The sequence below is a fragment of the Camelus ferus genome, chromosome 32, assembly GCF_009834535.1.
Source record: "Camelus ferus isolate YT-003-E chromosome 32, BCGSAC_Cfer_1.0, whole genome shotgun sequence".
In the NCBI taxonomy this organism is placed as follows: Eukaryota; Metazoa; Chordata; class Mammalia; order Artiodactyla; family Camelidae; genus Camelus; species Camelus ferus.
Genome location: NC_045727.1, coordinates 4,442,264 through 4,465,098, shown reverse-complemented (window position 1 = coordinate 4,465,098; position 22,835 = coordinate 4,442,264). Strand labels below are relative to the sequence as shown.

Sequence of the window (22,835 nt, the reverse complement as noted above, 5' to 3'; positions counted from 1 at the left end):
GGATACACGGCAAGTTAGAAGCAGATCTGGGGCCAGGACTGAGGTCTTGATTCCCAGTGCCAAGGCCTTCCTATAATGTCACTCCTCTTAAGGACAGCTGCCAATCATAATTAAGTTGTCTGTCCTCTGTCTCCCCATGCTTTCCAGTCCCTAAGTTATTAATAAATTTATCATCTTTTTTAAATTCTTTTTTTTTGTTTGTGGGGGGAGATAATCAGGTTTATGTATTTATTATTATAATTTTTTAAATGGAGGTTCTGGGGATTGAACCCAAGACTTCTTGCATACTAAGCATGTACTCTACCACTGAGCTGTGCCCTACTTCCGTGATTTTGTCTTCTACACAGTGATCAAATGTATTCACTTTTCTCCATCATCATTGCTGCCACTTTATTCCAGGAATTTTTATCTATGGCCTGAATCTTTCTAACAGTGACCTGTCACCAGCATTCTGGTCCCCTCCAACACACACAGCAGTCAGGGTGATCTATAGCCTTGCTATTCAAAGCACCACCAGCATCACTTGGGAGACTGCTGGAAACGTGATGTCCCAAGCTCCACCACAGGCCTACTGAATCAGAATCTGAATTTTAATAAGGCCCCAAATGACTCATGTAACTTTGACCTGTGCATGAAAAAGTTTGAGAATCAGTGAGAGGAGAAACCAGAGACAGGAAGAAAATATTTGCAAAAGATATACAGTTGGCCCTCTGTATCCATGGGTTTCTCTTCCCTGAATTCAATCAACTGCAGATCAAAAATATTCGAAAAAAAATTCCAAAAAGTAAAACTTGAAGTGGCCACACTAGCAACAATTTACATATCATCCACATTGTATATGGTATTATAAGTAATCTAGAGATAATTTATAGTAAATGGGAGGATATGTGTAGGTTATATAAAATACTATACTATTTTATATAAGGGAGACTTGAGCATCCATAGATTTTGGTATCCAATGGGGTCCTGGAACCAATTCCCTGTGGATACCAAGGGAAGACTGTATCTGGTAAAAGACTTATTCAAACGTAAAAAGGACTCTTAAAACTCAGCAATAAGAAAACAAACAACCTGATTAATAAAATGAGGAAAAGACCTGAACAGACATGTTACCAAAAAGACATACAGTTGGAAAAGATGCTCATATGTCATTAAGGAAGTGCAAATTATAGCAACAGTAAAAACCGCTTCACGCCTATTAGAATGGCCAACATCCAAAACTGACAACGCCAAATGCTGACAAGGATATGGAGCAACAAGAACTTTCCTTCATCGCTGATAGGAATGCAAAATGGTACAGTCCCTTTGGAAGACAGGTTGGTTGGCAGTTTCATACAAAATCAAACATACTTTTACAGTACAATCCAGGAGTGATGTTCCTTGGCGTTCACCCAAATGAGCTGAAAACAGTTCACAAAAAACTTGCACACAGATGGCTATAGCAGCTTTATTCATAATTGCCAAAACTTGCAATCAACCAAGACATCCTTCAGTAGTTGAATGAATACACTGAGGTGTGCCCGGAAACTGGAATATTATTCAGCACTAAAAAGAAAGGAGCTATGAAGCTATAAAAAGGCAATGAGAAACCTTAAATACATATGATTAGGTGAAAGAAACCAAATTGAAAAGTCTACATATAGAAGGATTCCACATATATGACATTCTGGAAAAGCCAAAACTGTGGACACAGTATAAAGACCTGTGGTTTCCACAGTTTAGTGGGGAAGGAGGGATGAACTGGAGGAGCACAGAGGAATTTTAGGGCATTGAAACTATCCTTTATAATATTGTATCGGTGGATATTTGTCATTATACTTTTCTCCAAACCCATAGAATGTACATCACCGAGTGAAATGTACAACCCTAATGTGAAATATGGACTTAATTTGAATATGATATGTTGATGTAGGTTTATCAGTTATAACAAATGTACTGTCTGAGTACAGGACGTTGGTTGTGGGGAAGGTGGTGCATGTGAGGCGAGGCAGGAGTTAGGACGCCCCCTCACGGAGCCGGGGAGCTCTCTAGCTGCGTGCCTCACTGCATACACACCATACACCCGTGTTCCTCACTGTTCTTGACCCAGCAGAGCAAATCTGCCACCACATAGGACAAGAATGATGGGCTTACTCCCCTGTTCTAAGTCAAGAAAATGGTAACCACCATTTAATGAACACCTACTGTATGCCAAGTGTTTTCCCATGATGTCAGCTCTAATGTATACAAGAAGGGTGAGCTTTTGGCTCCTATGGGGGTCATCTCATTTGTTACCTGCAATGACTCAGGCCTGCCAAGGGTACCTCCCAGGGAGCAGGTAAGGACAGGCCCAGAGCCAGGTGACTATTTTAGCCTTAGGCTCTGAAGACAAGAGGTAGGAATAAGAAAACAGAAAGGCCAATTCATGCAACTTGAATGACAAATAGGCTTTCAGGGTGGAGGGAAACATATTCTACCCAGAACAGTGACTGAAGGATCTAGAGGCCTCTGTTAGGTAGGTCTGTATGCTCTGGCCTGCCACATTCAGTGAACGGGGTGCTGAGCCTGGCAGCATTCCTCTGGGGCCCGGCCAACAAAGGTAACCCAAGAACATAGCTGAGTAACCACAGTCCTGGCCTGCAGCCTCCTATGTGCCCCCCTTGCTGTATTTTTCCATTCTCGGAAATTCTTAAAACTCAGGTAACTCGCCAGCTGTTTCATTTGTGCCAAAGATGAACCCCAGGTCTTCTGTCTCCTCTCCCTTTTCCAAGCCAGACCTCAGCCCTGTCCTACGTGGCCACATAGTGGGCCTGGGGTCAGCTTACCAGAGGCTCCTGACCTTCATTCTTGCTGCTTAGCATGATTTGGGGAGCATGGCATTCTCCGTGGGATAGGGTTGCCAGATTTAGCAAATAAAAATACAGGGCACCTGTACACCTGAAACTAATATAATATTGTAACGCAACTATACTGCAATTAAAAAAATATAGGACACCTGGTTAAATGTGACTTTCAGATAAACAGTGAATATTCTTTTAGTGTAAACCCAAATACTGCATTGTATTTTACCTGACAGCTCTACCCTGGGAGTATTTAAATGCCTTCCATTATTCTAGAGCAAGGGTTGGCAATTTTTTTTTTTTTTTTTTTTTTGTAAAGGGCTAAAGGGTAAATATTTCACCCTTCTGGGTCATATGCTTTCTGTTGCAACTACTCAATTCTGCTGTTGTAGCACCAAAGCGGATACAGATGATGCAAACATGAGTGGGCATAGCTGTGTTCTATAAAATTTTATTAGGGATACTAACCTTTGAACTTTATATAACTTTCACATGTTGCGAAGTAGTCTTCTTTTGATTACTTTCCCCTAATCATTTAAAAATGTAAAAACCATTCCTGGCTCACGGACTGGACAAAAACAGTAGTAAGCTAGGTTTGGCTTATGGGACATAATTCGCCCACTTCTGGCCTAAAGCAGAAGAATGAAACTTTTGTCTGAATCCAAACCACAAGAGGTTAGTAAAGATACAGATTGCTGCTAAAAAAAAAAAAAAAAAAAAAAAAAAAAAAAAGATACATATTGCTGGGCCCTGCTCCCAGAGTGTTTGATCCCAGTACGTCTGGGGTAGTGACTAAGAACCTGCATTTCTAACAAGTTCCCAAGTGATGCTGATGCTGCTGGTTGGAGATCACACTTTGAGAACCACTGACCTAGGGGAGCACTTCCACCTGATGGCAAGCTCTCTCTCTGGGGTTATTTTAAAACCTCCTCAGCCTTAGGAATGATTTTCCATGAGGATCATAGGTTATGCTTTCATTGGAGGGACCCCTCCCCATCCCCACTCTCAATAGAATTTCTCTGTGCACTTGCTTCCAGAATTTTCTCTTTTAGCTAGCCTCAGGACAGAGTTGGGATGAGAGTTTCTAGTGTACTTGGTTTTTTAAAACAAAGTAGCACCACCTCATTAATAAAAATGATTCATTTACACATTTGTTATTTTGGAATAATTTTAGATTAACAGAAAAGCAGAAAAAGGGATAGAGAAAGTTTTCATATATTCCTCAACTAGTTTTCCTCAATGTTGACATCTTATATTACCATGGTGCTTTCGTCAAAATAAGAAACCAACGTTAGCACAATACTGCTAAGTAAACTCTAGACTTTTTTTGAATTTCCACTGATTTTCTGTCCTTTTTTCTGTCCCAGGATCCCAACCATGATATCACATTACATTTACTTGTCATGTCTCCTTGGGCATCTCTGGTCTGTAACAGTTTCTCATTGTTTATTTTTCATCACCTTGACAGTTTTGAAGAGTACTGGTCAGGCATTTCATAGAATGTCACTCAATTTGATTTGTTTGATGTTTCCCTTACGACTAGTCTGGGTTTATGGGTTTTCCAGAAAAAAATATTACAGAAGTGAAGTTCCCTGCTCATTACCTCAAATTGGAGTACGTGAGATCAATATGGATTTTCACTGGTAATATTAACTCTGATCCCCTAGTTAAGGCAGTGCTTATCAGGTTTCTCAGCTGTGAAGTTATTATTTTTCCCTTTCTATACTCAGCTCTTTGGAAATTGGTCAATAATTAGAACCCACACTCAAGAGGGAAGGAGAAAGTTAAGCTTCACCTTCTGGAGGGGGGAAATTTATACGTATTGCTTGGAATTCTGTAAGGAGAATGTGTCTCCTCTCCCCCATTTATTTATTCAATAATTTATATCAGTGTGGGCTTTTGTATTTTTACGTATTTTATACTTTAGGTTAGAATTCTGTTATTTATTTTGTTGCTCAAATTGTTCTAGTTTGGGCCACTGGGAGCACTTTCACGTTGGCTCCTGTATCACTTTGACCTGCCCCACTCCAGCCTTTTATATTTTGAGCCCTTCCCTTCTTTCTGGCCATACAAGATGCTCCAAGATTATCTGGTATATTACTGGCCCCAGTCCTAGAATCAGCCATTTCCCCAAGGCACCCTGTTTTGTTTCACTGGAGAGTGGTATTAGAAACCAAGATCTGGGTGTCAGGTGTGCTCGTTGCTACTTAAAAATTTTTTTTAAATATATAAACAACTCAGAAAGTAAGGAAGAGTTTAAAAAAAGAAGTAAATAGGCCCCTAAGTTCCATCATTAAGAGATGAAGAAGCTTGACATTTGTAAATATCCTTTTAGACCTCTCTCTCTCAACACGTGACACCTGTCTTTTTTAGCTAGGTAGCTATCCATAAAAATAATTTTTTTCAAGCCATACATACTCTTTTATAACATGCTTTATAAACTCAATATGTTATAGACATCTTTCCACATCTGTAAATGAGGCCCTACTTCATTAATTTTAATGGCTGCCTTTTTTCCTTCTTATGGTTTATCATAATTTATTTCACCTGCCCCTCTTGATGGATCGTTAGGACCTGAGGATTGTTAGGAAACAATCTCTATTTTATATTTTTCTGCACTCTGCTGATTATCTCTTTGGAATAAAAGGATTTTATTCTGGCTCAAAAGGCTTGACATTGTTTACCTTTTTTGAGTGTGCACTATTTTTGTAAACATAAAATTTTAAACCTTTAAAAAATTTAAAATGTAATGATGCTTATTGTAAACAAATCAACCGGTGCAGCTATGTATGAAGCAAAAGAAGAAAACATCTGCCCTCCTAAAAGGTAACCACTGTAGCATTTTTGGTATTAATTGCTGAGAGTGTGGATTTGGGAGTCAGACCACTGCAAATTTCACCACAGACTACTGCGTGATCTTGGGCAAATGACCTAACATGTCTATGCTTCAAATTTCTCATTTTAAAATGAGAATCACAATAGAACCTATTCGACCAGTTTGTGAGAATGAAATGAGATGAGGTATGTAAAAGAGCTTAGCACAGTTTCTAGCACATAGTAAGTGCTCAGAAAACACACACTTATTGTTACTATTATCATTAGAGTTTTCTTTTGCTGGGTATGTATATTTAAAATTAGAATAGCAACTTCTAACTTGCTCTTGTGATAGATTCTAAAAACGTTTGATCTAGATCCCTTAATTAGTACTTTTCCAAAGAGTGGTCCTTTGATTGAATCAGAACCTCTAGGGGCAGAATCCAGGAAACTCATGTTTATCAAGTTTCCCAGGGGATTCGAATTTCCACTAAAGTTGGAGAATCATTTTCTTATATCCTAAAAGGCCCAGAAAGGGAGAGAGATGGAACATCAGCAGAAGGGGGTCAACCCCAGCTGGTCAAGGCTGACACATGGGATACCTACTGGGCCTGACACAGCGTAGTGGAAGGCTTGACTCTGGTTCTGTACTAGAAGGACCTGAGTTTGAATCACAGTGACTAGTGTGCCCTTATGTCATGACCCCACTGAGCCTGGTACACCTGCCTGGCTCACCTGCCTGGCTCCCTTCCTCTTCCACTTTAAGTCTTTGACAATTGTCACTTTTTCAGCTAGGCTTTCCCTGATCATACTATATAAAACTGCCCTCCTCTTCCACCCCTAGTCCCTATTCTACTTTCCTCAGTTTCATTTATCATCATCTAATATACTATTTATTTTACTTATTTGACTGTCTCCTCCACTACAAGAAAGCCTCCATGAAAGCTTTGTCTATTTATTGATGTATCCTTGTGCCTAAAACAGAGGTGACATGTAATAAGCACTCAATAACTGTATGTTGTATGAATAAACCAACTAATAAAAAGAGAAGATAATACCTAGGGAGATCCTAGGGCTGTTATGAGTATTAATAAGATAATACATCTACAGCTTAGGACAGTGTCTAGGCTCATACTGATCGAATTACTTTTCTCCTCCAGTTTTACTGAGGTATAATTGACAAATAAATTGACCATATTATTATAAATCTAGGATGCTCCTTAGTTGCCTGAGCACAGGGAGAGGGGGTGATGGAATCTCGAACTTTTCTGGCAGATTTCTACTGTTGATAAGCATCCCTTTCCTCTACTGTCCCCTAGGTCACCCTCCCAGAGGAGTTCCTGGTTCCTCAACAATTAACCAAAGACAAGTCCAACTGGTCCTTCTGCACAGAGGAGAAACAGGATAAGGAGGAGCAGTCGAGCGCTAACTTTGACCAAGAGGTTCTCCCCTCCTTTCCTCACTCCCCAGTAGGTGACTCGGAAGGGATTTTAATAGCAACGCCCGTTTCTGCAAGCTAAGTTGATTCCACTGGCAAAGAGGAGGAAAGGTTTCCACTGAAGTGGCAATTGGGAGTCGGGGTGCGGCAGGGGGTGTCGTCCCTTTCCGCGCAGGGGAGTTCTGTCGCAGCTCCGCGACTATCGCGATAGACAAGCGAGACCGGCGCTGGCCCTTTAACAGCCCCTTCCCGGGGGCCTGCCCCGCGCGTGCGCACTGCGGTTCTGCGCTTGTCATCATGGCGACGCGGGGCCATGTGCAGGACCCTAACGACAGGCGCCTCCGGCCCATTTACGGTGAGTGCCTGGGGCCAGTCTGGTCGCCAGCCGGCTGCTCCGAGGGTTGCCGAGGCCGGGGCGAAGGCCCAGGAGGAGCGCTGAGGGGCCAAGAGCCGGGTTGGCGGGCACGGGGGGCGGGCCGCGCGGGCCTCTAGGCCGCAGCCACGGGCCTCGCGTAGGCGCCGACCGGCCCCTCCTGACCCCTGAGGTGGCAGCGGCGCGGTCAGGGCAGCGGCAGGTCGGTAGAGCTGGCTCGACAGGCAGCCCGTGTGAGACACTAACTCTAGCAGAGACCTGCGCTGCCCGCAGCCTGCGTTGTTGGGGCCACACCAAGGGAGATCCGAGGTCTGCCCGCAGGTGGAAGCTGGCTCCGGCAAGGGGTTGGGACACCCTACTTGGGGGAAAATTCCCCACTAAAGACTTTTTACTTATGGGAAAGGGGTCTAAAGTGTTGTCTGACTAACTGTGCTCGGTGCACGTGGAGAAATAGAGGTCCAGAGCGGGGAAGGGGCTGACGCAAGGTCACCCAGATCGAGTCAGGAGCAGGCCCGGATTTGAGGCTCATTCCAGAGCTCTTGGTGGTGGAACAGCTGCTCTGGGCACACGTGGGAGGCGTGGGGGTTGGGGGGGGTTGTCTTGGGACCAAAATAGCGGTAAATAGACTATAATATGTAATAAATCGTGTCGAGGGGCAGGCAGGGCTTTTCCTTTCTGCAGCTTCTCTGGTTTTCCCTGCAGTTTGCCTTACGCGTGCCAAGTGGATCCCGCTCCGTAACGCTTATCTCAACCTGCAGGCTTTAAGACCTTGACGTCATTCTGCGACCCAGGTTGTGAAAAATCACATATTTGGGTCAGGGGGAAACACCTCTTCAATAATAGAGCAGTTCTGTAATTGGATAGTGGTCCCTTTTGTATTTCCTTTTCTCTTAGATGGTTGTATGGTCTTGGACTATCTCAATTCCTGATAAGGAAGGCTTCAAGGTCAGTGGTTTTCGCAAAATTAGACCTCGTGTTTATAGTGTGGATACTGCTAAATGGAGGCATCTCTGCGTGGCTGAGATGATTTAACTTTTTTTTTTTTTTTTAAAGAGGGTGACTTTATGTTTCTGGTACAACTGGTCCTGCTTTTTGTAATTTGTGTGATGCTTTAGTCTCATATCTCACTTGATTCTAGCAACAAGGTTGTGAGGTGGGCAGTAATAATAGTAGCTAATGTGTATAGACTGCTAATTATGTCAGTCACTGTCCTTGGCCCTTTATATTTATTATTATTTAATCTTCACACATTTTCCTGAGGTGGATAGTTTTCCCCAGTCCTATCTTCCTCCCTTCTTGCCATTTCTTTCCACAGGTGAGGAAACTGGGGCTTTACTGATGTTGTGTAATTTCTCTAAGGTCACTCAGCTAACATGGAGTTAGGATCTGAACCCCTGTAGACTGTCCCAGGCCTACTCTTTTAACCACTGTGCTAGATATCACTTCCCTTTGAGCTGAAGACACTGACTTGCCAAAGGTCACATAGGTGGTGAGTGGTTGATTTCCATTTTCCCAGGACTTCATATTCTTATGCCCCCCAGTGTATATTTTCAAAGGGCAGAGATAAAATATACAAGGGTGACTGAGGGTAAGAACTGAATCCAGGGTTCACAATTTGTGTCTCATTACAGCTCTCTGCAGCACTTGCCTGCAGACTTTTTTTCTTTTTTTTTCTTTTTTTTCTTTTTTAACTAAAAAGTTTTAATACTTTTAAGAATAATTGGATTTCTGAAATTGTTTTCGAGGACCAAAGAAAAATGCCTTTGGTGTCCCATAGTTCAAGAATTAATAATGTTTTGAATTACTTAATTAAAAAAAATAGTCCATTTCACATTGCTAAACATCAGAATATGTTAGCCAGAAGTGACAGGTCATATTCTCAAAACTGAAGCTTGAATTATGTAACTTTTGTTATAGTTACATGGGAAGAAGATTAGAAGAGACTTTGTTAGGAATTCCAAGGCGATTAATGTAAACTGGCAGGAATAGGAGAAGAAAGACTGTCCTTGACTTCAACAATTTTGACTTTTGACCTCTAGACTTTGGGACATCCTCTGCTTTTGTGTTTCAGTACATTAGTACCCCTAACCCACTATTGTTACTTGAATTTAGACATCATTAGCTGACAAATGAACAAGCTCATGCATGGTGGTGCTTGCCCACCAGCCAAAAGTTCAACAACACTCACTCAGCATTGATCAAGGGCTTATTTGTGTGCTAACTGTCCTACTAGGTAGGTAAGATTATTGTGACCATAATAGTAAACTGAAGGCCCGAGATTTAACTTGCTCCGAGTTGCAGCTAGTAAATTGTGGAGCTGGGATCTGAACACAAGCATTCTCGCTGGAGAGCTCAGCCCTTCACTGAGTATGGATTCAGCAGCATCACTATCTTTGTACAGCATTATTTGTGCTGCGAAGATTTAAGATTTTACAGCTGTTGGAAACTTTGCCCATAACCTCAGCTCTTGCTGATATTGTTGAAGTGGACAGGGTGATTAATTGTGAAATTGTGGTGCGTTGAAACTATTTTTGGTGTCTAAGTATGGAATAGTTGATTAGTTGAACATCTTCAGAGTACATCTCCTTACTCATAAATTGCTAAGTTTGGATATTGTATTTTTGGGTTTTGAAAACCACCCTGACTTTCCTAGAACACCTACCTTACTATTCATTCTTCTTTTGGGAAAATTATTCTCTTGTGCTGTGTGATTCTGAACAGATTTTGTATTCTCACCTGACTTGGTAAACCCTAGTGCTTTCTTTACCATTATTATTAATTTAAAATATTTTTAGTGGTTAGGGAGAGGGTAGGGGTAGAAGTGATGGTCAAGTATGGCGCATAATAAATTTTTATAGGATATAGGAATTGCAAAATAAAAATAGAGAAGTTTCAAAGAAAAAATATTCCCATGGTCTTTGGAATACACACAAACATACGCGTTTACTTTTATGCCACAAGATCCTTTGTTCCAATTTGTTTTAGTGACTTGCAGTCTTGCTCTAGCCTGGATCATGTGTAACGTGTTTCCCAGTTATGTTTCCTGAATGATAATCCCTTCTTTGGTGAGTTAGGACATTTCCCTTCTATGCCTGGCCAAACTCCAGGTAATTTTTCTGTTATAGTTCATTATTAAAACTTCTCAACTATTCAATCGAGTGTAGTATGTATTCTCTGAGCCTTCTGTTGGACAGTGTTAGCTCAGCGAGTCTTGTCCTGTTTCACCCCAGGAGTGGTAGGGTGTCTCATTGAGTGAAGATTATCTTGCCTTTCTGTAGAAAAGTCACTTGGCACAACCTAATTTCTTCTGTTCTGAAATGATGGCCATTTAAAAAGCTCTGACTTAGACTTTTAAATTCTAAAAACATTTTGAACGTAAAAAGAAAATGTTAATGCACAGAAATTCTCGGATGAGTACTAGAGGGTAGTGGGAGAAGGTAAGATTAAGAGACAGTCTTTTCATGTTATACTTGTATGAACTGTTGGAATTTTTTTTTTTTTACCATGACGTGCATTCTTTTTCTTATTTAAAAAATTAATTGAGAAGACTTTGAAAATTTTAATTTTATAGCAGGAAGCCATCGCTAATGACTGGATCTTGGAACTTCCTGTTATGGTCACTTTGTATGTATGTATCTCTCATTTCCTTAACAGACAACTGAGTTTCTAGAAGATTTTTTTCCCTATACAGTTTGTTCATTTATGCATTCCTTTCTCCATTCAACTTATTTATTAACGGCCTAATATGTGCTTGGCACAATGTAGATAGATGCAGGGGATAAGTGAGTATCAGACGGCACAGACATGGTTTCTGCTTTCAGGGAGCTTGTAGTCTCAGGAGATTTTTAAAGCAATAGTGTGCATAATCATTACATTTGTGTTAAGGGCTTTGAAGGAAAAGTACAGGCTGCCATGAGACCATACACTATGGGCATCGCAATTGTTGGAGACAATTCAAGAAAAAAGTTTTCTGTGAAAGTGACATTTTACTTTGGACATGAAAGAAGAGAAGAGGTTAGTCAGGCAATGAGATAGGAGGAGTGATGGACAGAGAGAGTATGTAAAAAGGAGCTTGTTCTACTTGAGAACCTAAGAAAAGACTTGTGTGATTGGAATGTAGAGAAGGTTGAGATGAGGCTATACAGGTAGAGGCAGAGGGACTCCACTTTGTAAGCCAATTTAAGGATTTGAAATTTGTTTTAAAGACTGTGGGAAGCACTGAAGAGATTTAACCAGGGAGTGGGATGATCAGGCTTGCACTTTAAAAAGATAGCTCTGAATGCTGTGGAGGAAATAGTTTTAAAGCGGGCAAGTGTAGGATGTAAGGCTTGTTAGAAGGCATTATTACTTTTAAAATTCAACCCCACCACCCCCTATCTTGAACATATTAGGTATTTAACAGAGGCTTATTTAATGTTTCATCTTTGTAAAAGCAAGGCATTTAGGATTTTTAAGCAAAGGACATTGTAATTTAAAAATGGAGCTATCTTAATATTCAAGTCTTTTTCTTAATTGGAGCAATATCTATAGTAGTTTCCCAAGCCCTTGTAGGAAGTAGAAACGGTGCAGTTTGTCAATTTCAGCTGCTCCAGAGACTTTGAAGGCAGAAGGGAGAACATACAAGTTAAAGGCTTTCTTTTTTGTTTCCAAGACTGATCCCTTTCCTGTTTTCAGTATTCCTAAGTATGATTGGACAGATTAATCTCAAGGCCCCTTTACAGGGCAAGTAGACAGTAGGCCTGCATGTGTCAGGGCCTACTGCTGTCTTGTCTGCATCTGCAGGGAAGAGGAACTTTTGTTGGAGTGTTACCTAGGTGGCTGGCTAGCTCATTCATTCAACAAATTTGGTAGTTTCTTGCCAATGATTTAACCCAGTGTTTCTCAAATTTCTATCATTCCTTTACCCAGCCTTACGATTTAGCTATATTACAATATCATCTGTACTATAACTTAATATTCTTCTCTAAGTTTACCTTTAAACTTAAATTTATTTTAAAATAACCTACCATTAGTGAAAAACTTACTTGCCCTGAGAAGACAAAGCCATAAAAAGATGTACTTCCATTGAAAACAAAACAATATTATTAAAGTCTGAACTAGTTTCTGATGGTTGTGAAACTCTGAGACCTGTTCCTTCTCTGTTTAAAAAAAAAAAATAGACACTAGCAAGTATTAAAGAAGTGATAGGCTAAAACCAAACTGAGACTGTCTCCTTAATATAAAGGAAATATTAGAAAAGAGATCAACTTTCTCACTATTGAGTGTTATATAGTGCTGCCTGCAAGGACCACCTAAAACCATTTTGGTTGGAGTGATACCTATGCTTTGAAAAACACTGTTTTAACTGATACATCATTATCTTATTGTTTTCTACGTTTGTGGATGGCTGATTTTGGCTTGCTCTCTTATTAAGGGAACAATACCAATCCTCATGATTGAACAATTACCCTTGAGTAAGTTTTAAAAAGACTAAAAAACCAAACTTACAGGATCTATATTCAATAGCTTGTAATAACCTATAATGAAAAAGAATATATGTATAACTGAATCACTATGCTGTACACCAGAAACTAACACAACCTTGTAAATCAACTAATTTAAAAAGAAAGCCTGTTTTCTTCAAGGGCTACATAATTTATATTATGGAGTCAGTTGTATAAAATGGAAATAAACTTTCCCCAAAAGACTCAGCAACCAATTAATCAATAGTCACCTAGCCATCCAGAAAAGGGGAGCCTGACAGCGGTCTGAATGTGATGAGGTATCTTAGTTAAAACTCTTTTGGGTGCAAGGAACAGAAACCCATTGACAGTAACTCAAGTAAAGGGAGGTTGTTTATCAATCCTTGTGTGAGCTTAGGGCAGGAATGCAGTGTTCTAGGGCCTGATGGAAACTGGAAAGCTGTCAGGATCTGAAGTTTCTTTCTCATATGCTCATCTCTGCTCTTATCTGTGTGTGTCTATTTTCTCTGCTTTGTTCTTCAAGCTGTTCTTTTTTTTTTTCTTTTCTTTTTCTACTTATTCATCAGTTTACCCAGGCCCAACATGTTGGTTTTGTGGCCACACCAAGCTGAGGGGATAGATTAGGGGGAGGTTACTAGCCTCTCCCCCCAGGCTTAATCAGCACTGCCTCTTCCCCAATTTTTTGATAAAGATAATTAACATTCTTTATTCTTTCATAATTGTTATGTGAATGAAAAGTCAAGAGATAACTCCTTTTCTTCACTCCCCATCAGCCAGTTTGCATTCCTTAGGGTTCCTTCCAAGTGAAAATTCTGGAGCTGCCGCTGATCATCTCAGACTGGAAATATTTATTGCCTTCCAAATGAGGTTCTCCATAGCTTTCTGACTCCGGATTTCAGTGTTGCAGTTACAGATTACCAGGAAAAAACTCGATTAACCCAGCTTGGGTCAAGGGTCCACTCCACTGGGCTTCAGTTTCATGGTCTAGACATGCTCATCCAGTTCTACCCCTTCAGCAGAATCTGTGGAAACCATTCCCAGAGAAGAGGGTGTGGGTACAGTATATCAGAGCCTGGTCAACAACAGAGGGAAAAGTTACATATCCTTACTGTCCTAACCTTTGGTCTGATGTATTTATGGGCAGAGCCTCAGAGCTGAGGTCTCATCAAAGATAACTGCTCTTTGAGAAGACTTCAGGATATGTCCTGTGAACCTGCAGTCTTACAGTACTGAGTCAGAAGTAACTTAGAATGCACTCAGAATGAGATCAGCACCAAGTTTTAGGAAGAGAAGATACCATTTATTGAGCTGAAATATCTCTGTCAGATATTCTGTAAGGACAAATGATGGCCTATCAGGTGAGTTAAGAGTTTAAGAAAACTGGTATCAGATATTTAGGTGTTCAGGCCAAGACTGTGTGCTTTTAGATTTCTGTGAGTCTTCAGTCTCTTTACCTGAGTATTGATCTCTTCTAGATTGTGATTCCCTCCAGAGTAAGTTTTCTTAATCTTTTTACCTAACCTTACTGGTGCTCATCAACATTCAGTGCATTGAAAAAGACTAAAGAGATGAAACTCATGTGTCCATGTGGCTGTATGTTAAAAGTTTTGGTAAAGTTTTCATTGGAGAAAAATTGAAACCATTAGGTAAAATGATAGTGTGACAGGGCCATAAAGCATTTTGAGTTGTCTGCGCTGCCTCTGTCCCTGTTGCTAACTTGGGACCTTGATGAGCAAAGAGGGACCAGTAGTTGTAGTAGATTGTGAACTAGCCTGTGTTCATTCATCTTTCTATATTTCGAATCAACAGCTACCACCCTATTTCCCACATATAACCCTTCTCACTTTTCTAGAAATGAATCTTTGCTTTTATTATACATATTTTTAAATAAATGGACTTTATTTTTTAGAGCAGTTTTAGGTTAGGTTTACAAAATGGAAAATAGAAAGAGTTGCTACACCCCTCCCCACCATGTTTCCCCTATTATTGACATCTGCGTCAGTGGTGCATTTGTTACAGTTGCTGAGCCAATATGATATGTTATTATTAACTAAATTCCATAGTTTACTGGTTTACATGAAGGTTGATTCTGTGTTATGCATTCAATGGGTTTTGACAAGTATCTGATGACATGTATCCACATTAGAGTATCATACAGAATAGTTTCACTGCCTTAAAAAGTCCTCTTTTCTCCACCTGTTCATCCCTTCCCCAGCTTCTGGCAAATACTGATTGTTCTACTGTGCCTATAATTTTTGCCTTTCCAGAATGTTATGCACTTGGAATCATATAGTATGTAGCTTTCTCAGATTGGCTTCTTTCACTTAGCAGTATGCATTTAAGTTTCCTCCATGTTTTCTTGTTGGCTTGATAGCTCATTTCTTTTTATCACTGAATAATATTCCAGTGTATGGATGGATATACCACAGTTTGTTTATCCATTTTCCTTTTGAAGGACATCTTGGTTCCCTCCAAGCTTTGGCAATTATGAATAAAGCTGCTGTAAACATTTGTGTGCAGATTTTTTTTGTGTGAAAGGTTTTCAACTCATTCGGGTTGATAACAAGGAGCAAGATTGCTGGATCATATGGTTAGAGTATGTTTAATCTTTTTGTTTGTTTGTTTTTTGTTTTTTTGGGAGGGCTTGAAGGTAATTAGGTTTACTTACTTATTTTTAGAGGAGGTACTGGGGATCGAACCCAGGACCCTGTGTATGGTAAGCATGCACTCTACCACTTAAGCTATACCCTCCCCTCTGAGTATGTTTAGTTTTTAAAGAAACTGCCAAACAGTCTTCCAAAGTGGCTGTGCCATTTTGTATTCCTATAAGCAGGGAATGAGAGTTGCTCTTTCTACATGTTCTCACCAGCATCTGGTCAATAGATTAATTTGAGTTGTTTGTGCTTTGTATGTCCCTGTGCTGATTTGGGACCTTGATGAGCAAAGAAGAACCTGGTAGTAGGTTGTGGACTGGCCTGTGTTTAGTCATCTTTCTATAATTAGAATTGACAGCTACCACTGTTTCCCATTTAAAACACCGCTCATTTTCTTTTAGATCTTCTCATCTGGAATCTTTGCCTTTTTTTTAGAATTTGAATAATAGTTGATTACTTTTCTTCCTTAATACAATTTTATAGCAAGTCTTCACTTGCTATAAATTTGGAATGGATGCATAGGGAACCTAGAAGTCGAGTTTTCTTCAAAGTCAGTGCTCGTTTCTATTTCAACCAGAGTGTATGCTGGTGCTGTTTTCCCTATATCCTTGCCCACTCTTTTTTCTGGGTCAGGGGAGGGTAATTAGGTTTATTTATAAACTGATTTATTTTTATGGAAGGTATTGGGGATTGAACCCAGGACCTTGTGTATACTAAGCATGCGCTCTACCACTGACCTATACCCTCCCCCCATCCTTGCTCATTCTTGATACTGCTGGACTTCATCCCCCACCCCCATTCCCTTCTTATGGGGGAAATCCTCTTATTTTTTCTTCAATGAATTATTCTTAACTCTGTGGCACAGCAAGTACTCATTAAACATTTTATTGAAGGAACATGGTCCATTTGGTAATTTGAAGCTTGAATATAAGAAAGGGTTCTTTTTAAAAATTGAAAAAAAATTTTTTATGTGACTAAACCCATTAGTTTCCCATAGGTAAAAATATTAATATCATCCATCATCTAAATATGTTTGGTCTTGAATCTTCGTTAAGGACTAGTGTAACTGGATTATATTGCTTTTGAATGAGAGATAAGAATGTAAGATTATATTCTGGACCATACTAGCCATTTAAAGTTCAGATCAACTCCATGATGCTTCTAATACCGAATTAGGATTCTTTCTGAAACATCTGATGCTAGCCTATGCATTTTTCATATTTGTTGGTGAAGGAATATAATAACTGCCATAATTTCTGTTTTCATAGATTATCTTGATAATGGTAATAATAAAATGGCAATTCAGCAAGCAGATAAATTGTTGAAAAAGCATAAGGATCTTCATTGTGCTAAGGTAAGCTCATTTGCCCTTGAGTTACTTATATTTGGTGTGTTATATATTGCAGTCTATAAAGGGAAAGATTTTTAATTAATCTTTTTGGTGACTATCTGTTTTTTCAGAGTATTTTTTAGGCTACTTATTTTCCTGATCACTTAAATGCCGTAAATAGTATTTACATAAAAGCTACTGCTTACTTCTTTGGACATGACTTACCTAATTTAAATATTTTATTTTCACAGAGTTAAATTTAACTCTTTGAATTAAGCAATGTTGTGCATTCTTTCTGTTTTGTGCATTCTTTTTTTTTTGTTTGTTTTGTTTTGTTTTTGTGCATTCTTAATTTGACTGAAGTAGAAAAGAGTCTTTATTCGCTGATATTTTTAGTAATATGGTTTAGTTGATTCACAACCTTGGCATACCTTACAACTTATCTAGTGTTTTCTAATTGGCTTTCTTTGGTCCATATTTCCTTTTCTTTTAAAAACTGATTTGTCTTTTCTTTCTATCAGGTTTTAAAGGCAATTGGTTTACAGAGAACTGGAAAGCAAGAGGAGGCCTTCATCTTGGCACAGGAGGTGGCAGCTCTTGAACCCACAGATGATAACTCACTGCAGGCACTGACTATTCTTTACCGGGAGATGCATCGACGTATGTTTCTCTTTTCATTGTTTTTAAACCTGAGCTTAATTTTTTGGATATTTCTAATTGGCTTGTCTATTTGTCTGATTTACTTTTCACTCATGATTTGAGTGCATGGCAACAAGTGAAATAATGCATTAACCATGGCTTGCAAAGACTGTAGACAGAAAGAATATTTTACATATACTTGGATCCTTGAAATGGAATGAGGACTTGAATTTCATTTATGACATTTTGATTTGCTAAATGAAAGTGTTGCCTTTCCCCCCACTTTTTAATATGGAAAATTTTAGCCATAGACAAAAACAGAGAATAGTATAATAAATCCCATTGTACCCATTACCCACCGTCAGCAGTTATTGACCCATTGTCAATTTAATGTATACCCCTCTGCCTGCCAGATTATTTCTAAGCATATTCTGGATAGTCTATTTACAGTTTCATCTGTAAATAAAGTTTTTTATTGTTAATTTCTTAAATGTTTATTATGAAATACATATTTTTAATAATATATATTATAGAATAATATATTTTATGTAACACATTAGAACATTTGATGTGGAATAAATGAACATTCATAAACCTACCACTCAAGTTAAGAAATATAACATTATCATACAGGCATGTCTTGGAGATATTGTGGGTTTGGCTAAACCACCAAAATAAAGCAAATATTGCAATTAAGTGAGTCAAACTAATTTTTTGGCTTCCCATTGCTTGTAAAAGTTATATTTACACTATACGGTAATTTGTTAAGTGTGTAGTAGTATTATGGCTAAAAAAAGAATGTATATATCTTAATTTAAAAATACTTGATTGCTAAAAAAATGGTAACCATCATCTTAGCCTTCATGAGTCATAATCTTTTTGCTGGTGGAGGGTCTTGCCTTGATGTTGATGGCTGCTGGTTGATTAGGGGGTAGTGGCTGTGGCAGTTTCTTAAAATAAGACAACAGTAAAGTTTGCTGCATCAATTGGCTCTTCCTTTCATGAAAAGTTTCTCTGTAGCAAAGCATGTAATGCTCTTTGATAGCATTTCACCCACAGTAGAACTTGTTTCAAAATTGGAGTCAATTCTCTCAAACCCTGCTGCTTTATCAACTGAGTTTATATGATATACTAGGTCCTTTGTTGTCATGTGAACAATCTACACTGCATCTTCACCAGGAGTAGATTCCATGTCAATAAATCACTTTGTTCATCCATAAGAAGCAACTTCTCATCTGTTCAAATTTTATCATGAGATTGCAGCAAGTCAGTCCCATCTTCAGGCACCACCTTTAATTCTAGCTCTCTTGCTATTTCCACCACATCTTCAGTGACTTTCTCCTCTGAAGTCTTGAACTCCTCAAAGTCATCCATGAGAGACGGAATCAATTTCTCTCAAACTCCTGTTAATATTGATATTTTGACCTCTTCCCATAAATCACAAATATTCTTAATGGCGTATAGAATGGTGAACCTTTCCAAAAAGTTTTCAATTTGCTTTGCTCAGATCCATCAGAGGAATCACTATGTATGACAGCTATAGCCTTATGAAATCTTTTTGTTTGTTTTATTTTTTAATGTAGGAGAAATATACTGCTACTCAGTCTCTACCGTAAAGTTGGCAGCCCTGAGAATTCCTTTTTTAATGTAGCATGTTACGGATGTATTGCTGCTTCCAAAGGGAAATGTATTTCTTTTTTTTTTTTTTTGTGGGGGAAGATAGTTAGATTTATTTATTTATTCTTAGAGGAGGTACTGGGGATTGAACCCTGGACCTCATGCATGCTAAGCATACGCTCTACCACTTGAGCTATACCCTCTTGCCTGGGAAATGTATTTCTTAAAGACTTGAAAGTCAAAGTTAGATCCGTGGGCTGCAGAATGGGTGTTGTGTTATCAGGCATGAAGACAACATTAATCTCGTTGTGCATCTCCATCAGGGCTCTTGGGTGACCCGGTACATTGTCAATGAGTGGTAATATTTGAAAGGAATCTTTCCTGAGCAGTAGTTCTCAACAGTGGGCTTAAAACATTTAGTAAACCATGGTGTCAAACAGATGTGCTGTCATTTTGTTATTTTTATTTGTTATTTGTTTGCTTTGTTATTCCACTTATAGAGCACAGGCTGAGTGGATTGAGCATAATTCTTAAGAATCATATCACAGGGCCATAGGGCCTTAGGGCCTTAGGATTTTCAGAATGGTAAATGACGACTGGCTTCAACTTCAAGTCACCAGCTGCATTAGCCCCTAACAAGAGAGTCAGCCTGTCTTTTGAGCTTTGAAGCCAGGAATTGACTTCTCTAGCTATGAAACTCCTAGGAAGTATCTTCTTACATTGTTTAACATTGTTTCATCTACATTGAAAATCTGTTGTTTAGTGTAGCCACATTTATTAATTATCTTAGCTAGATCTTCTGGCTAACTTGCTACAGCTTCTCCATCTGCACTTGATGCTTTGCCTTGCACTTCGCTGTTATAGAGATGGCTTCTTATTAAACCTCATAAGCCAACCTCTGCTAGCTTCAAACTTTTCTTCTACAGCTCCTCACTTCTCTCAGCCTTCATGGAATTGACAATTAGGGTCTTGCTCTGGGTTAGGCTTTGGCTTAAGGGAATATTGTGGGCGGTTTGATCTTTCCAGACCACTCAAACTTCTCTATATCTGTAATAAGGCTGTTTCACTTTTTTATCATTTGTGTGTTCACTGAAGTAGTACTTTCAATTTCCTTCAAGAATTTTTCCTTTGCATTTACAACTTGGCTAACTAGAGGCCTAGCTTTTGGCCTATCTTGGCTTTAAACATGCCTTCTTCACCCTGTTTAATTATTTGTAGCTTTTGATTTAAAATGTCAGACCTGTGACTTTAACTTTTACTTGAATACTTAGAAGCCATTGTAGGTTTATTAACTGGCCTACTTTCAATATTGTGTCTTAAGGAATAGGGAGGCTGGAGGAGAGGGAGAGAGACAGGGAAATGGCCGGTTAGTGGAGCTGTCAGAACACATACTTTTTTTTTTTTTATTAAGTTTGAGTTCTTATATAATAATGAAAAATTTGAAATATCATGAGAATTACCAAAATGTAACAGATACAAAGTGAGCACATGCTGTTGGAAAAATGGTGCCGATAGGCTTGGCTTAGACTCAGGATGCCACAAACCTTCAAAAACACAGTATCTGCAAAGCACAATAAAGCGAAGTGCAGTAAAGCAAGGTTTGCCTGTACTAAGAAGGCTTCCTGTGTTTTCTTCCTTGTTCTCATTTCTCCCTGTACTTCTTAAGAGATACTTGTTAACCTGAGTATTTTTTATTCTCTTGCTTTTCTTTGTTTTATTTAATTTTTTAAATTGAAGTATAGTTGGTTTGCAATGTTGTGTTAATTTCTGATGTACAGCATAGTAATTCAGTTATACATATATATATTCCTTTTCATATTCTTTTTCATTATAGGCTATAACAAGATATTGAATGTGGTTCCCTGTGCTGTACACTAGGACCTTGTTGTTTATCTCTTTTATATGTAGTAGTTAGTATATGCAAATCCCAAACACCGAATTTATCCTTCCAGCCCCCTCTTTCAATCTTGGTAACCATAAGTTTGTTTTCTATGTCTGTGAGTCTATTTCTGATTTGTAAATAAGTTCATTTGTATCATTTTTTTAGTATCCATATATGGGTGATACCATATGGTATTTTTCTTTCTCTTTCTGGCTTCACTTAGTATGATAATCTCCAGGTCCATCTATGTTGCTGCAAATGGTGTTATTTTATTCTTTTTTATGGCTGAGTAGTATTCCATTCTTTATATATACCACAACTTCTTTGTCCAGTCATCTGTCAAAGGATATTTAGGTTGCTTCCATGTCTTGGCTATTGTAAATAGTACTGCTGTGAACATTGCATGTATCTTTTTGAATTAGAGTTTTCTCTGGGTATATGCCCAGGAGGGAGATTGCTGGATCATATGGTAAGTCTATTTTTAGATTTTTGAGGAATCGCTATACAGTTTTCCATAGTGGCTGCACGAAACTACATTCCCACCAACAGTGTAGGAGGGGTCCCTTTTCTTGACATCCTCTCCAGCATTTATTATCTGTGGACTTCTTAATGATGGCCATTCTGACAGGTGTGAGGTGATAACCTCATTGTAGTTTTTATTTGCATTTCTTGAATAATTCTCTTACTTTTCTTTAAATCTTTATCACTTTTGTTTTTCTAAGTAATATTATTAGTTTTGCTTATTTTTGAACTTAATATAAATAAATTCATTCTATATATATTCTGTGACTTGCACTTTTCATCTAATAGCCAAGTGGTTGTACTTAATTCATTTTTACTTCCACAAAATACTTCGTTGAGTGACTACATAAGAATCTAGGAGCGGAGGTGCTGGGTCATAAGGTATATACATGTTCAGCTTAGAGATAAACATGATGTCAACTTGTTTTCTAGATTTACCCTCCTACTAGCAGTGTGTAAGAGTTTTGATTGCTCCACATCCTTGTTGTTGGTATTCTTAGACTTTAAAATTTTTTCATCAAACCATCACGTTGTCCTTCTTCATATACACAGTTTTTGTCAATTGTTTCTCAATAAAACTGGAAAAAATAAAATAAGACTTTTGCCAACCTAGTGGGCAGAAAATGTAATTTTTTAGTTCAATTTTGTTTTTCATTATTATAAAAGATAAAATTTAAGATTTGAGATATTATATCTGATTATTCAGGGATTATGTTGATTTAGGATATGGATTCTCTCCCAGTGTTTAAAAGAATCATTTATCTATCCTACAAGTATTGGTGGAATGTTTCTATATGACAAGTATTATATCAAAGTCACAGATGAAGGGTGTTCTTTCTGCTCTCATGTTACTCATAGTCTATAAGGAAAAATAGGTCAATATTGCATTATGTATTAATAAATTGTATAAGACAGTTACTTAAAAGATTTCAAGATGGCAGAAGGAAGCAGTGATCAGACTAGGGTGGAGGAGCAGAGATGGTGTTCAGGGAAGGATTACATTTGAACTGGGTCTTGGATGATGTTCACTAAGTAGAAAAGAGAGGGAAGAGGGAACCAGGCAGAGGGAGCACTGTAAAGGCATACATCACTGGGAATCTAGTGGAACTACAGTTTGATGTGGCTGGAGCATAAAATGCTGTGGGGAGTTCGGAAGAAGACAGAGGCTGGATAGATCCTAGAAGGTCTTGTACGTTGTAAATGTGAAGGGGAGGTATGACCTATTCTGTGCTTCATCGAGTAACACCTAAGCAAGAGAAGAGTAATGATCAGATGAGGCAAAGCA

At 38.7% G+C, this 22,835-nt stretch overlaps 1 protein-coding gene and 1 non-coding gene across 4 annotated transcripts in view; one reads left to right on the top strand and one right to left on the bottom strand.

Moving 5' to 3' along the window:
* The first annotated feature begins 7,268 nt into the window (after positions 1-7,268).
* NAA25 (N-alpha-acetyltransferase 25, NatB auxiliary subunit) overlaps positions 7,269-22,835 on the top strand; it is a 60,815-nt gene continuing 45,248 nt past the window's right edge. The window contains exons 1-3 of one of the 3 annotated variants that reach the window (XM_032471906.1): positions 7,269-7,426; positions 16,829-16,914; positions 17,412-17,550. In XM_032471906.1, coding sequence (XP_032327797.1) covers positions 7,369-7,426; positions 16,829-16,914; positions 17,412-17,550 — 283 coding nt within the window. In that variant the 5' untranslated portion in view covers positions 7,269-7,368. The remainder of the gene's footprint in view (positions 7,427-16,828; positions 16,915-17,411; positions 17,551-22,835) is intronic. The other 2 variants (XM_032471905.1, XM_006178093.3) reach the window with 2 other exon arrangements.
* On the bottom strand, positions 19,105-19,220 carry LOC116661048. The gene has a single exon (XR_004316811.1). It is a non-coding gene; the product is annotated as a small nucleolar RNA U109 (small nucleolar RNA).